Consider the following 15973-nt stretch of genomic DNA (forward strand, 5'->3'; position numbering starts at 1 on the left):
CTCCTTCTGCCCTCAGGCTTTCCCAGCATCAGGCTCTTCTCTCAGCAGTTGGCTGTTCACAGCAGTGTCACCATCAGGCCTTCCGGTGAGTTTCAGGGTTGATCTCCTTGCTGTCCAAAGGACTGTCGAGAGTCTTCTCCAGCACCACAGTTCAAAGGCATCTGTTCTTCAGCGCTCAGCTTCTTTCTGTTCCACCTCTGACAACTGTGTGAGACCGCTGGAAAGACTGTAGTCTCCACTGCGTGGACCTTTGTTGGCCAGGTGATGTCTTTGCTTTTAATTACAGTCTGGGTTTGTTGTAGCTTTCCTGCCAAGAAGCAGTCGCCTTCTGGTTCCATGACTGCTGTAGACACTGCCGTGATTCCAGAGCCCAGGGGAAAGAAACCTGCCGCCGCGCCCACCGTTTCCCCCTTGACTTGCCAGGAAGTGATGGGACCAGATGCTATGATCTTAGTGTTTTAAATGTCGAGTTTTAAGCTGTCTTTTCACTCTCCTTCCTCACCCTCATCAAGTGGTTCTTGAGCTCCTCTTCACTTTCTGCCGTTAGAGTGGTGTCATCCGTATATCTGAGGTTATTGATGTTTCTCCTGCCAAGCTTGATACCAGCTTATAACTCATCCAGCCTGGCATTTCTCATGATGTGCTCAGCGTATAAGTTAAATAAACAGGGTGACAACAAACAGCCTTTTCATACTCCTTTCTCTGTCCTGAACCAGTCCATTGTTCCATGTCTGGTTCTAATTGTTGCTTCTTGACCTGCATACAGGTTTCTCAGGAGGCAGGTAAGGTGGTCTGATATTCCCATCTCTTTAACAGTTTTCCACAGTTTGTTACGATTGACATAGTCAAAGGCTTTAACGTAGTCGAACAAACAGAGATAGATGTTTTTCGGGAATTCCCTTGCTTTCTCTATGATCCAGTGAATGTTGGCGAATTGATCTCTGGTTCCTCTGCGTTTTCTAAACCCAGCAGTCACACTCCTGGGCATTTACCCCTGAGAAATGGAGACTTCTGTTCACCTAGAAATTTGTCCACAACTGCTCATTACAGCCTTATTCATAATAGCCTCAAACGTGGAAACGGCCTTCTAGTGGTTGAGTGGCTTAACTGCGATGCACCGGGGAGCACTGTTGGGCAGTAAGAAGAAATGTGTTTAGGCGTCTAACGTGGCTGAGTCTCCAGAGAGTTACGCTGAATGAAGCCCCCCCCCCCCCAAGTTAGAGAAGAGATGATTACATCATATTACTTCTGTTCAGTGACAGGCTTATAAAAATGTAGCAGGTTAGTAATTGCTGGGGGTGGAGGAGCGGGGACGGGAGGGCTGCGGGGCTGACTGACTGTAAAGGAGCAGGTCCTTGTGATGACGGGTGCGATGCTCTGCACTCGCGGCCGACCCTGTGGCCCCGTGGACCACACAGTCCATGGGATTCTCCAGGCCAGAATACTGGAGTGGGCAGCCGTTCCCCTCTCCAGGGGATCTTCCCAACACAGGGATCGAACCCAGGTCTCCCGCATTGCAGGCAGATGCTTTACCAGCTGAGCCACAGGGAGGCCATACCTGGACTATATCGGGGTTATATCGTGCTTTAGTTTCGTGCATGGTCATCACTGAGGGAAATCAAGTAAAGGACAGGTGGGAGCTCAGGATTATTTCTTATAAATGCATGGGATTCTACAGTTATTTCCAAATGAAAGGTGTTAACTTAAAGAGCAGCAGTCTACGAGTATATGCAGCAGCATGAATGAATCTCAGAAGCGCTTTGTGGAGCAAGAGAAGCCAGGCCCGCAGTGTGTGACCTCATGGTGTTTATATGGAGTTCTGTCAGAGGCAGATAGATCTGCAGTGATAGAAAGCCAGTCAGTTGCGGGGGGAGGGAGAGGGCGCTGACTGCAGAGAAACACTAGCGGGCTTTCTTAATGGGGATGCTGTGATTGTGGTAGTGGTTATACAATTTCATCAAAACTCGTCAAACTGTGCACTTAAAATTGGTGAATTATAATGAATATACCTCATTAAATCTCACAGAAAAGAGTGAAGAAGTGAAGTTGCTCAGTCGTGTCCGACTCTTTGCAACCCCATGGACTGTAGCCTACCAGGTTCCTCCGTCCAGGGGATGTTCCAGGCAAGGATACTGGAGTGGGTTGCCATTTCCTTCTCCAGGGGATCTTCCTGACCAGGGATCGAACCCAGGTCTCCCCCATTGTAGCCAGACGCTTTACTGTCTGAGCCACCAGGGCAGTCCCCAGAAAGGGTGGGGGTAGGGCAGTTAAGCAAGCAAAAGCTTGCTGGAGCTAATACCTGCAACCGGGAATTCTCGGCAGTCTAGTGGTTAGGACGCCCCTTTTCACTGCGAGGGCAGAGGTTCTGGGCTACTGAGGTCCTGCGCGCTGGCAGACACCGCCAAAAATGTCAAGAGTCTGTTCACCTCCTCTGAGTCACCACAAGGTGGCGTTAGCCAAGCATTCCTGACATTTCACAAAATGGAGTCTCTAGTTGGAAAGTGTTCATTTGCAGAAGTGACTTTCCTTTTTTCAATGATCCTCACCAGCTTGGTGATTTGATGAAATACAGCTTTCCTCTTCACCTTCACCTTCATTTTCTTCATACGTTTTCTTCCCGTACTGAGGGTCGATATCTTCAGCTTTGTTTAATTTGGGCTGGTTTTTGCCAGCCAGTAGTAAACTCCAGTGCATTTCTTGTAATTACTGAGTGAACCTTAAGAGTTTTTGCTTTCTTCAGCAGTTTATAAGAGAATGAGCTGGCCTGGAATGTAGCTTGAATCTTGCCAAGTACTCTCTGGACTGGCGAGACCCTTCCCTCCTCACAGCCGCAGGAGAAGCCCGCAGGACTTGTGTGGCCTCTGCCTTGTTTTGTCTGCCTACATGCAAAAGGGCTTCAAGGACGAGGGGACGGCGGCGGCTTGGCATTCGTTGTACGGGAATGCCACAGACAGAGGGGTACTTTTATTTCTTAATGGCTTGATGTAGGTTGCACTGTTCAGCCTTTTAAGGTACATTCAGAATAAACCACATTTTTGCATTATTCTAATGCTCAGTTTTTGCCCTTTTCTTCAATCATTCCTAACCATGGATTGAACTGCTGTATGCAGGGGCCTGGACCAGGTCTGCTGGGAGACGGGACATGTAGGGCTCCATGCTGTCACGCGCTCTGTATCGACTTGACTGGGCCCAGACCCTTGGTAGGATGTTTCTCTGGGTGTTTCAGTGAGAGTGTTTTTGAATGAGTTTAACATTTTAATTGATAGATTGACAGAGGAATACAATTATTATATGATGCAATTTATATGTGGAGTCTTAAAAATAAAGCAAAATGCTGAACAGAACCAAAAAGGAAGCGGAACAAACATGGCTACCAGCGGGGGGAGGGGCGGGGGGCGGGGAGGCGGGGGGCACAGTCTGATGGGCGGGAGACGGGCTCAGGGAGGCGCAGACAGCACGGGGACTGTAGCCAGTCTCTTGTAATAACTGTAGATGTGAAGTAAGCCTTAAGATTGTATCAGAATATTTGGGGGAATTCTCGGTGGTCCAGTGGTTAAGACTTAAGGCTTTCACTGCTGAGGACCCGGATTCAGCCCTTGGTTAGGGAACTAAGATCCAACAAGCTGCACAATGTGGCCAGAAAATATACTTTTTAAAAAAATTTAAATTGTTTAAAAGTTGTTAATTGCGTTTTAGAAAATAGGATAGACTGAGTGAAGCATATTGCGCTTTCTAACACGGGCGGCCGTATCCGGTCGATTAAAGATACCGATAGAACAAAAAACTGGCCCTCCTTCAAATCAGAGGAAGCCCGTCTGTCAGGCTGGGATATTGATTCTTCTTCTCACCTTTGGACTTGAAGTAACAGCTCTTCCTGGGTCTTGAGCGTGCTGGCATCTGAACTGGGGCTGCGTCATCGGCTCTCCAGCTTGCCCGTTGCGGATCTTGGGGGTTGTTATCCCCATAACCACACGAGCCAGTTCCCCGTAGGCACGTGGGCCGGTTCTGTGTACTAACCCTCTTTTCACACTCTGTGTGTGTGTGTGTGTGTGTGCGCATATGTGTGTGCGTGCGTGCGTGCGTGTGTGTGCGTGCGTGCGTGGGCACACACCGTCGGTCCTGGTTCTCTGGAGAGCCTGGCTGATACACATGCCCTGGAGGAGTCAGGATGTGAGGAGAAGGAAGCGGCACCAAGAAGAGGCCTGAGAAGACGCCCAGATGAACAGAACCGTGTTCAGGAACGTGGGCTCTGGAGCCAGACCTGGGTTCCAGTCCTGGCTCCGCTCACCAGCTCTTGATTGTGGGCCCATCACTTGACCTCTGAGCCTCATTTGCTCGTCTTTAAAAATGAAGATCCAGTGGAGTCATTAATACAAAGCATTTAATACAGTGCCTGGCAGTAATAAATAGTGGCTTTTAAGATGAGGGTAAATTTAAACAGAAAACTTTTTGAGCAAAGCACCCTTTTTGCAAATACATTTTTGTGGGGAGGCTGCTCTCTCGGAAGGCGGGAAGCCGGTCCCCCTTACCACTGTCGTCTCCCAGCAGCCCCCGGCGGCGCTCCAGGGCCCCGTGGCGCGCATGAGGCCGACTGGCACAGACTGTGGACGCCCAGGAGCTGTGTTCAGAGCGCAGGTCTCTGCTGCTGTGAGTGCCCGGGCTTTGCCTTGTTCTAAGATACGGTATGCGTTACCTGGTCTCCTCTGCTGCTGTACAAAGCCGTCCTGCTGCGGGCGGATTGTGTTCCCCCAGAATTCATACGTAGGACCCCCGATGCCCAGTGTGATGGTACCTGAACCTGGGGCCTGTGAGAGGGAATTAGGGTTAGATGAGGTCATGAGGGCAGGACCTGTGTGGTGGGTCACTGCCCTCATGGAGAGAAGGAGAGACCTGAGGTCTCTGCAGCAAGTGGAGGTGGAGCAGGATGCAGCCGTCTGTCCTCACTTGGACACCAAAGCGGACCTGCTGACACCTGGCTCTTGGACTTCCCGCCTCCAGAACCATGAGAAGTAAATGTCTGCTGTGTTAGCTACCTAGTCTTCGGTGTTTTTTTTTTTTTACAGTGACTCAGGCTAAAATACCTAATCGAAACACCAGCGTCTCTCTTCGATCACCGCAGTCGCTTTCTAACTGGTTTCCCTAGATGTCATCTGACGAGTCTTCCTTTGTAAGCCAGTGGTGGTCTTCTCAAAAATAAAATGTCATCCACCTGATAAATTTTTGTTAGCTTCTCATTGCTCTTAGGATAAGATCAAAACTTAGAAGTCTTTCTTGCCTTCCTGGAGCCTGCCCTGTCTCATCCCGTCTCAGGTTAGCCTTTGCACAGTGGACGTCTCTCGGTCCTCACAGGGGTCTGTGCCCTCCCACCCAGGCCTCTGCACATGCTCCTTCAGCTTCTAATGCCCCTTCTCCTTGCCCTGCACCCCTAGTCATCAAGCCTCAGCCTAAGTATCCTTTATGGAGGCCTCCCTGGCCACTTAGACCAGTGTGAATCTCCGCTGCCAGGCCTCCCTCGCTGTGTTCTATTATGAGTGTTCTGTCTCTCGTCTTGCTTGCTGCACACTGGTTTCTGTGAGGGCAAAGGCTGTGTGTGCTTATTCAGCGCCATTTCACCAGCCCCCAGTGCCATCGCTGGCATGGCACAGTTGCTTGGCGCCGTCTGTTGGATCTTGAAAGACTGTGTCAGGAATAGGCGAGTTTGTATCCAGTATTGCAGTTTATAGTGCCAACTAAGTAGAATGATTTATCTTGCATTTTTAATGATTCTTTTTTTCCCCTTCTTGGGAACTTTTTAAATTTCAGGCCTGCCGTGGGGCCCAGACAGCTGCAGCCGCAGCACCCCGAATCAAGAAGTTTGCCATCTATCGATGGGACCCAGACAAGACAGGAGACAAACCTCATATGCAAACTTACGAGATTGATTTGAATAAGTGAGTATCTCTGTGAAAGCTAGGTATTTGATAAATGAAGGTGAGCTCTTGATCTGATTCAGGGACACATTTTTCCCATCCTTGGAAGGTTTTAAAACTGAGAGTATCCAGTGGCTCAGGAATTTATCATCTGATTTTAAAGCAAGAATGACATAGATACCTGATTCAAAAGGATAATACCAGGAGAGAGGCTCAAGAGGAAGGGGACATATGTGTACCTACGGCTCACCCGTGTTGATGCAGGGCGGACACCGACACAGCGTTGCAATTCTCCTTCAGTCAGAGTTAAATTAAAAAAATAACCCGGGATTTTAGATTTAAAAACGATAATACCAAGAACAGCTTTCATGAAATTCCTTTCTTTCTTCCAAATCAAAGTGTAACTGTTTCTGGGAATCTCACAGCATAACAGTAGAGACGGTTTTAGGCATAGATCTGAAGTCATTAACACATTAACAGCTTAAACATACTCACTGTTTTATGCTAATTTGTGAATGGGGGCCTGTGTGTTCTACAGTAATGGTAACACTATAGACTTGTCCAGAATGGTGATGGGCCAAGACAGGCATGAAGTTAAAATATTAAAAGTGATGCATTCCTGTTCGTTAGCTTTCTGTTTCTGTAGTAGTAATTGCCACAAATTTAGTGGCTTAGAACAACATCGAATTATTCTCTTGGAGTTCTGTAGGTTAGCAGTTCAGTAAAGGTCTCATGACTAAGCTCAGGGTGTCCGCAGGCTGCGTTCCTTCTGGAGACGAGAGCCTCTTCTGTCCCTTCAAGCTGTTGGCAGAAGCCAGCTGAGGGCCACTCCCAGCGTTCAGAGGCCAGCACAGCCCTCGGCTCATAGCCCGCGCCTTCAGAGCAGCAGTAGCAGGCCGAGTCCCTCACGTCGCGTCTCTGAACTACTCCTCCTCCGGCATCTTTAAAGGCGCTCCGCAGAGAGCCAGGAGGAAGGACGAGTCTAGCGAGCTGGGCTCTAGCTTCCCGCTGCCGGCTACCTCTGCCTCCCCAGTAACACCAGCACTGCTCTGTTTTGTGGTCTGTTTTATTTATAAATGAGTATTTCCTTTGAACAAAAGCTTCCATGGCACCAAAAAAAGTTTGAAAACTACTAGTATTCTGAATGCTTTTTTTTAACTGTCAACCCATAAACTCTTTTAATAGAGTTAATTGATATATGATCTTCTCAGACAAAACTATCAGATACTTAGCAGCTGAAAATTATTAATAAAATCCAAATAAAGGAAAATTGTATAGAGCACACTTTCTGACCATAACACAATAAAACTAAAAATTCATATTAAGAGCAAAAAACCATAATTACTTGGAAATTAAAAAGCACTCTTTTAAAATAACTACTTGATTAAGGAATAATAAAAATGTTATCAAATACTTAAAAAACAAAAACTTTGCAAATTAAAACTGCAGGATGTGATTAAAACTGAAAGAGTTGAATTTATAACATTTTTAATGATAAAAAATTTAAAGATCAATTGCATTTACTTCCAGTAATGGCAGAATAGCTTTCATTAGATTGAAAGTGAAATTGAAAGTTGCTCAGTCGTGTCTGACTCTTTGCAACTGCATAAACTGTAGCCCGCCAGGCTCCTCTGCCCATGGGATTTTTCAGGCAGGAACACTGGAGTGGGTTGCCATTTCCTTCTCCAGGGGATCTTCCTGACCCAGGTATCGAACCCGAGTCTCCTGCACTGCAGGCAGACTCTTTACCATCAGAGCCACGAGGGCAGCCCTAACCCTTCCACAAATGATGACTGTACACTCTGGTTTATAAAATACACATAAGAAGCAGTGGGGCTTCCCTGGGGGTCTGCAGGTTAAGAATCTGCCTGCCAACACAGGGGGCAGGTTTGATCCCTGGTTCGGGAAGAGCCTGCATGCTGCGAGTACTGACCCCGTGTGCCCGAGCCTGTGCCCCACAGCAGGGGAGCCCGTGCGCGAGAGGCCCGTGCACTGCAGCCAAGGGCCAGCACAGGCAGGATCCCTGGAGACCTGGAAAGCAGCAGCAGTGGCCAGAGGCGCAGGAGAGGAGCCGGGCAGGCAGACACAGGCCGACACAGAGAGCTGGCAGTTGGAAGGACAGGATGTTACTTGCAAAAATAAACTCTCTTTGCATGTTCTCTGACTGCAGGCAAGCCCCCATTGGTGTGGGAGTGCAAGGGCTAAAACTCAAAGCCACAGTCTCACTGTGGTTGCTAGCTCACATGACCAGAATGTGCATCTGGAAGCCAGCACGGTGACCAGGGACTGGGGGGGAGATCCCGGAACGAGGCACAGGGGGCAGTCCCAGACTCTGTTTATGAACTGCCCAGATCTTGAGTTCCGTCAGACTAATTGCTGCGTCGTGTTATTTACATGGTCCTGCATACAACGCAGAATTACTCATACACAGAAGCAGTGCAGCATGGTACATACTCAAGGGAAAAGACACTCGACAGAGACCAGCCTTGAAGCAACCTGCTTGTGGGAACTAGCAGAAAGGATTTTAAGCAGTTGTAATTGTGTTCTTAGATAAAGGAAGATATGCTCACAGTAGGACAGGAAATCTCAGCAGAGAGTTAGGAACTTGAAGAACCAGTGGAAGCTCTGGAACTGAAAAGTACCGTCTCTGGAGCAGAGAATTCACTGGATGGGCTTAGCTTAAAAGCAGGTGGGAACTGACGGTGGGAAACTTTGGTAAACCTGAAAGTAGAAATTAAAAAAAAAAATACTAGAAATTGTCTGTTCTTAAGACAAAAAGGAAAAAAGATTTTTAAAGAAGCATTTCACTGATGGATGGAACAGTTAGAAGCTCTAACACACGTGTAATTGGAGTCCCAGAGAAGTGCAGTGGAAAAATAAGCAAAAAATATTCGAAGAGGTAATGGCCAAAATTACTCAAGCTTGTGAAAAGCATGATTTACATACTCAACAACCTTAATGAATTCCAAGCAGGGTAATACATAGAAAACCACCAAGCACATCACGGTCAAGTTACTAAAGATAAAAATTCAGAGAAAATCTTGAAAGCCGTGAGAAAAAACACACATTGCATGCAGAGATGTGAGTGACTGTTCACTGCTCATCAGAAATTACAGAGGCTGAAGCGCAGCGGAATGCCTTCTCTAACCTGCTAAAAGGAAAGCTCTGTGAACTGGAATTCTGCATTCAACAAAGGATCATTCAAGATGAAGATGAAATCAAGACATTTCCAGACAAAAAGTGAATGGAGTAATAGCCAGCGGCCTGTGTCACATGGAAGAGGAAGTTTTTCAAGCTGAAGAAAAATACTACCTTGTGGGATCTCACTTCTCAGGAAATAATAAAGAGCACCAGGTATGATAACTGTGACCCCTTCTCCTCTTGCCTGTTAACATAGACGATGGCCTTGCAGCCGCCTGCAGCGCGTCACACCAGCGTGGCTCTCACAGCCGTGCCACGGGGCCCCTGGCGCCTTGCTTCTGGCGGCGCTGCGTCTGCTGTGGTCGCCGCGGGCGGTGGGCGCTCTCGTCTGGTGTCTGGGCTTCTCACTCCAGAGCTCGGGCTCTGGGCGCACAGGTGTCAGCAGCTGTGGCTCCTGGGCCCTGAAGGGCACAGGCTCCAGGGCCGTGGCGCTCGGGTTTAGTTGTTCCCGGCAGGTGGGGTCTTCCCAGACCCACGTCCCCTGCACTGGCAGGCAGGCTCTCAGCGCTAAACTACGGGGAAGTCCTGACAACTGATCGCCATCACAGGAGCTGAGAGCAGGTTCACCTGTGAAGTTGGAAGGTGGTTACCTGAAGTGATACAGTATTAACTCTCGATCCATTGAGAAGTTAAGGATGTGTAGTTCTGGAGTAACCAGTGTAAACCTGAGAAAGGAGTATGACAAGGCTTATATTGTCACTCTGTTTGTCTAACTTACACACAGAGTACATCATGCAGAATGCCAGGCTGGGGAATCACAAGTTGGAATGAAGATTGCCAGGAGAAGTAACAGCAGCCTCAGGTATGCAGGTGATATCACTGATGGCAGAAAGCAAAGAAGAACTAAAGAGCCTCTTGATGAGAGTGAAAAAGGAGAGAGAGGTGAAAGAGGAGAGTGGCGAAGCTGGCTTAAAGCTCTGCATTCAGAAAACTAAGGTCATGGCATCCGGTCCCATCACTTCAAACAGAAGGGGAAAAAGTGGGCGCATGACTGATTTTAGTTTTCCTGGGCTCCAAGATCAATTCCGATGGTGACTGCAGCCACAAAATTAAAAGCGTATAAAAAGCAGACTTGGCCGACAAAGGTCTGTATAGTCAAAGCGGTGGCTTCCCAGGTGGCGCTAGTGGTAAGGAGCCCGCCTGCCAAGGCAGGGGACCCAAGAGACCTGGGTTCGATCCCTGGGTCAGTAAGATCCTGGAGGAGGGCACTGCATTCCAGTATTTTTGCTTGGAGAATCCCATGGACAGAGGAGCCTGGTGGGCTGTGGTCTATAGGATCGTAAAGAGCCGAACATGACGGGAGCTTCTTGGCGCACACATGGTTTTTCCAGTAGTCATGGAGATGTGCGAGTTAGACCTTGAAGAAGGCTGAGCGCCAAAGAATCGATGGTTTCAAACTGTGGTGCTGAAGAGGACTATTGAGAGTCCCTTGGACGGCACAGAAGTCGAGCCTGTCAGTTCTAAAGGAAATCAACCCTGATTATTCATTGGGAAGACTGATGCTTAAGCTCTAATACTTTGGCCACGTGCTGTGAAGAGCCAGCTCACTGGAAAAGACCCTGATGCTAGGAAGGGTTGAAGGCAAAAGAAGAAGGGGGCGGCAGAGGATGAGATGGTTGGATAGCATCACCGACTCAGTGGACATGAATCAGAGTAATTCCCGGAGGTGGTGGAGGAGAGGTGAGTGTGGTACACTGCAGTCCATGGGGTTGCAGAGTCGGACACAGCTTAGTAACTGAACACACCCACAGACGACTGTTTTCAATGCCAAGAGACATAGGTAAAATGGAATTGGAATATATAAATTAAATATATATTAAAACGGAATTTTTAAAATACTAATGTAAAACTACTGCTTAAAGGAAGGCAGAAACGAGGGCTTCCCAGGTGGCGGTAGTGGTAAGCACCCACCTGCCGACACGGGCGTAAGGGACACGGTTCAACCTCTGGGTCGGAGGCTCCCCTGGACGAGAGCGTGGCAGCCATTCCAGTAATCTGCCGGGAGAAGCTCACGAACAGAGGGCCTGGGGGCCACAGTGCATCGTGTCGCGAGAGTTGGACACGGCTGAAACGGCTGCACACACGCACACTCTGAAAATGTTAAGGAATAAGGAAAACCCAAAATATTCATCTGGCCTCAGGAAGGAGCATGGGCTTTTAGACTTAAAAGGGGACAGTATCGTAAAAGGAAAAGTGGTCGCCTTTTAACAGTGTGAACATTTAAAATTTTTGCATGTTTTAAAATTTTGACTTTCAAAATCAGAAGTCAGATAGCCAGTTGCTGGTTGAGGGTGGAAGCAAGATTAGCATCGGATTTATTAGATGGGTGATACTGAGGTACGTATTTGGCCTTGGGTTTCTGGCTTCTAAAACGCTTGTAATCCCAAAGAACTATAGGGCCATCTTTTGTGATGTTTTGTTTCCCTTCTCAGTTCCTGAGATAGCTTCAGATAAACAATAGGGGTGAAATGGGCATCTTTTGTTACAGCAAGCTCGTTTCAACCACACCTGGGTTTATATTAAGTGGTTTCTTAAAAGCCCCTAAATCCACTCGATTAAGGCTGGTTGCTAGGAGATCGTAGGAGTCGAGGGCTGGAACTTCCAGGTCTCCCAGGAGGGGAGCGGGGCTAGAGGTTTAATTGCTTATCTGTGACCAGTGATATAATCAGTCTTCCCTACATAGTTAAACCTCCATGAAAATCCTTGATTCCGAGGTTCAGAGAGTGTGACTCGGTGAAGCCCAGGAGGTGCGAGGAGAGAGTGGCCTTCAGGAGAGGGTGTGGAAGCCCTCCTCCCTTCCCAGATCCCTTCACCCTGTGCACCTCCCCCGTCTGCCTGTTGCAGGACTGTGTCCTTTTATAATAAGCAGTGTTCTAATCAATGAACTTCTCTTTTTTTAATTCTGAGAGCCACTCTAGCAAACTGGAGGAGGGGGTCTTCAGGATCTCGAGCTGATAGTGTCAGCGTTGAGTTCCGCTGTGGGGCCCCCACTTGCTGTTGCAGAGTCACTCGGCGTGGAGGCAGCACCCACACAGTTGGTGACCGGAAGGCGAGGTCCTGGGAGTGAGGAGCAGTGGACAAAAGCAGGAGAGTTTCTCTTCCAGAAGGTGGTAGTTGAGACCTTAACAAAGAAAATTCCCCAGACTTAAGTACACACAGAGGCAAGGAGCATGGAGAGGCGGAGCCCGCGAGCTTAGTCACTAGCGTGCGTGCTGCCTGTGGGCTGGGGTTTGTGTCTGCTCTGTCCCCTGGTGGGTGTCTAACACCCAGAACAGAGCCTGGCGCAGAGCAGACTTCCGAGAAGTAATGGATGTGAAGGTTCCAATTCCCAGTGTCAGCAGAGGTACAGTGGAAAGGGTACGACACTGTTGGTAGAGATACTTACAGAGAGTGCAGATGTGTTAACTAACCAACCTTATCATGGCGGTCCTTCCACTAGATATCAGATTATCATGTTGCACACTTGAAGACGGTGACTGCAGCCATGAAATTAAACGGCACTTACTCCTTGGAAGGAAAGTTATGATCAACCTAGACAGCATATTAAAAAGCAGAGACATTACTTTGCCGACTAAGGTCTGTCTAGTCAAGGCTATGGTTTTTCCTGTGGTCATGTATGGATGTGAGGGTTGGACCGTGAAAAAGCTGAGCTCCGAAGGATTGATGCTTTTGAACTGTGGTGTTGGAGAAGACTCTTGAGAGTCCCTTGGACTGCAAGGAGATCCAACCAGTCCATTCTGAAGGAGATCAGCCCTGGGATTTCTCTGGAAGGAATGATGCTAAAGCTGACACTCCAGTACTTTGGCCACCTCATGCGAAGAGTTGACTCATTGGAAAAGACTCTGATGCTGGGAGGGGTTGGGGGCAGGAGGAGAAGGGGACGACAGAGGATGAGATGGCTGGATGGCATCACGGACTCGATGGACGTGAGTCTGAGTGAACTCCCGAGAGTGGGTGATGGACAGGGAGGCCTGGCGTGATGTGATTCATGGGGTCGCAAAGAGTCTGACACGACTGAGCAACTGAACTGAACTGAACTGAACACTTTAAGAAAGGGAAAAAGTGGAAGCTGACAGATTTTATTTTCTTCGGCTCCAAAATAATTCAAATAGTGACTGCAGCCATGAAATTAAAAGACGCTAACTCCTTGGAAGGAAAGCTATGACAAACCTAGACAGGGTATTAAAAAGCAAAGACATCACTTTGCCAGCAAAGGTCCATCTACTCAAAGCTGTGATTTTTCCAGTAGTCATGTTTGGATAAAAGAGTTGGGCCATAGAGAAGGCTGAGCATTGAAGAATTGATGCTTTCGAATTGTGGTGTTGGAGAAGACTCTTGAGAGTCTCCTGGACAACAAAGAGGTCAACAGTCAATCCTAAAGGAGATCAGTCCTGAATATTCATTGAAAGGACTGATGCTGAAGCTCCAATACTTTGGCCACCTGATGCAGAGAACTGACTTGCCAGAAAAGACCCTGACGTTGCGCAGGACAGAAGGCAGAGGAGAAGGGACGACAGAGGACGAGATGGTCAGAGAGCATCCCTGACTCAGTGGACCTGAGTTTGAGCGAATTTGGGAGACGGTGAAGGACAGGAAGCTTGGCGTGCTGCCGTCCACGGGGTCGCAGAGTCGGACACGCTGAGCGGCTGAACAGTGGCGTGCCCTAAGGTTATAGTGTTTGTCAGCAGTCTCAGAGCTGGGTGGGGGGAAGAGAGAGAGCATATAGAGAATCGAGAGGGGCAATTAAACCCCATGCGTAGAGAAATGCTCAGAATAGGGTGGAGGAGTCAGCCAGGAGGCAGACTTGCCAAGCAAGGCACTCTGAAAGCTGCACTGCTTTTTAATTGAAGTGCTGTGTGGTTGATCTACAATGTTGTGTTAATTTCTGCAGAGCAAAATGACTCAGTTATACATATTATTTTCCATTTCTTTTCCACTATGGCTTATCACAGGATATTGAATGTAGTTCAGTAGGACCTTGTTACATGTTTTTATTTAATCTTCATAATTTTATATAAATATTAATTCCATTTTACAGATGGAGAAACAGGCTCTGAGAGAATAAGCCATTCTCACTGAATCAGAGTCTCTGCAGTCGCTCTTAGACTGAATGTGTGTGGCAGACACGCTGTCACGTGCTCCATTTTCCTGTGTGCTGACCCCCCTACAGCAGTCCTGTGTGACGTGGACGTTGCTCGCTGTGCTTCAGAGCTGAGAAGCTGTTAACCAACCAGTGAAAGCTACTTACAGTTTTCATCCAAAAAGATAAACCTGAAATTTTAAATAGATTATTTGGGAAAACTTTTCAGGGAGCTTTAGAAGAAGAAACAAGCCGCCGGTGTGTGGAGGTTGCTCCCTCATCTAAACGCGTCTCCCTTTCTGTACACTGCGCTTCCGGGGCGTGTACACGCAGTGTGGGCGTCAGAGCAGAGCCCAGGGGCCCTTAACTGTGTGAGAGTGTGTGTGTGCTGCTGTGCACACGGTGAAACCTGGGGAAAGGCTGAAGGTGGCCTGAGAGGCCAGATGGGCAAGCAGAGCAGATGACCTCTGCCGCTGTCTGAGGCCACGGCGTGGCGACGTGCAGGGAGATTGGGCGTCACATAAACACAGCTGTGTCTGTGATATCTGTGTTTCTTTTTCTCTCGGTCAGCTGTGGTCCTATGGTGCTGGATGCATTAATCAAGATTAAGAATGAAATCGATTCCACCCTGACCTTCCGGAGATCCTGCAGAGAAGGTGAGCCTCTGCCTCCCTGTCGCTGGGCTCGGACACTTTTGTCCTGGTTCCCAAAAGAGGCCTGGGCTGGCCAGAGCCGTGTCTGGGGCGACCTGGACGGTGGCTGCAGCGCTCCGCCAGGTAGCCCCGCCACGAGTCACAGTTGCTTTTCCTGGGCAGAGGTGCTGGGGGTGTGAACTCCGGATACACCATCCAGGTTTCGGAGTTCGTTTCCTCTGAGGAGCTTTCACTTGTGTGGTTCCTGCATCTGGCGGCCCCCGTGAGCGGCTGCACCCTTCGGGGACCAGCTCAGATACTCTGCCTGGCGGCCACAGAGCCCCTTCGCTCGGGCGGTGGTGGGGAAGTCTAGACACTCACTCACCACTTGCCCAGCAGGGGAGTCGCGCGCGCCCTGCCAGCTCCCAGCGCCACACGTGCACAGACCAGGAGGTCGGCGGGGTGCTTTGGGTGGGAACAGCGGCTGCTGCGTTGCGCGGCTGACTCCAGGCTGTGCAGACCAGCACCGTTTACTTTCCTAGAAAAAAATAGTCACGACAGTGGAACAGTGATAGAAATGATTCTTTAAATAAGCATTTAAGTAAAAGGAGCTGATTTAAAGAAAACTCCTAAGTAATCCAGAGTCCTGTGTGGGAAAACCACGGGGTGCCGTGAGGGCTGACTATCCTGCTGGCTGTGGAGCGCAGGCTGCGCGCACTCCGTGCCGGGCGCTTCCCGTGAGGCAGGCGGGCGCTGCTGCCATTCACCCTCGGTGGGCTTGTGCGGAGGCGGAGGCACGGGGAGGGCCCGGCTTCCGGAAGGACCCGGAGCGGCTGAGCCGGGAGCCAGGACTCGGGCAGAGCTTTCGGATTCTGATTCTGGAATTGTCCCCTCGGGCGGTGCACGTGCTTAGCCTGGCTTGGCAGCCTGGGATGAAACCAGAACAGGGTTGCTGGGGCCAAGACCACGGGCCGTGGCTGACTTTGTCCCTAAAATGCCTTCCGTACAAGGAAAGGTCGTCAGAGCTGCCGGCCCACCGCGCTTCACGCGTGTCCTGTGGGCTCAGGTGTTTCCAGTCCTGCTAAGACGTCTGTTTTGATTCAGCTAATCTTACAGGGTTGGATTTAATGTAGCCGATGCTGCTGACGCGT

The 15973-nt window shown here is 49.1% G+C and overlaps 1 protein-coding gene across 4 annotated transcripts in view; it reads left to right on the forward strand.

Moving 5' to 3' along the window:
* SDHB (succinate dehydrogenase complex iron sulfur subunit B) overlaps positions 1 to 15973 on the forward strand; it is a 31857-nt gene that overhangs the window by 7638 nt on the left and 8246 nt on the right. The window contains exons 1-4 of one of the 4 annotated variants that reach the window (XM_069575165.1): positions 2321 to 3200; positions 4549 to 4647; positions 5803 to 5930; positions 14761 to 14846. In XM_069575165.1, coding sequence (XP_069431266.1) covers positions 3105 to 3200; positions 4549 to 4647; positions 5803 to 5930; positions 14761 to 14846 — 409 coding nt within the window. In that variant the 5' untranslated portion in view covers positions 2321 to 3104. Of the gene's footprint in view, positions 1 to 16; positions 86 to 2320; positions 3201 to 4548; positions 4648 to 5802; positions 5931 to 14760; positions 14847 to 15973 lie in introns of those variants that run through there. The other 3 variants (XM_069575166.1, XM_069575168.1, XM_069575167.1) reach the window with 3 other exon arrangements.

Source organism: Ovis canadensis, chromosome 2, assembly GCF_042477335.2.
Source record: "Ovis canadensis isolate MfBH-ARS-UI-01 breed Bighorn chromosome 2, ARS-UI_OviCan_v2, whole genome shotgun sequence".
NCBI classification, from domain to species: domain Eukaryota; kingdom Metazoa; phylum Chordata; class Mammalia; order Artiodactyla; family Bovidae; genus Ovis; species Ovis canadensis.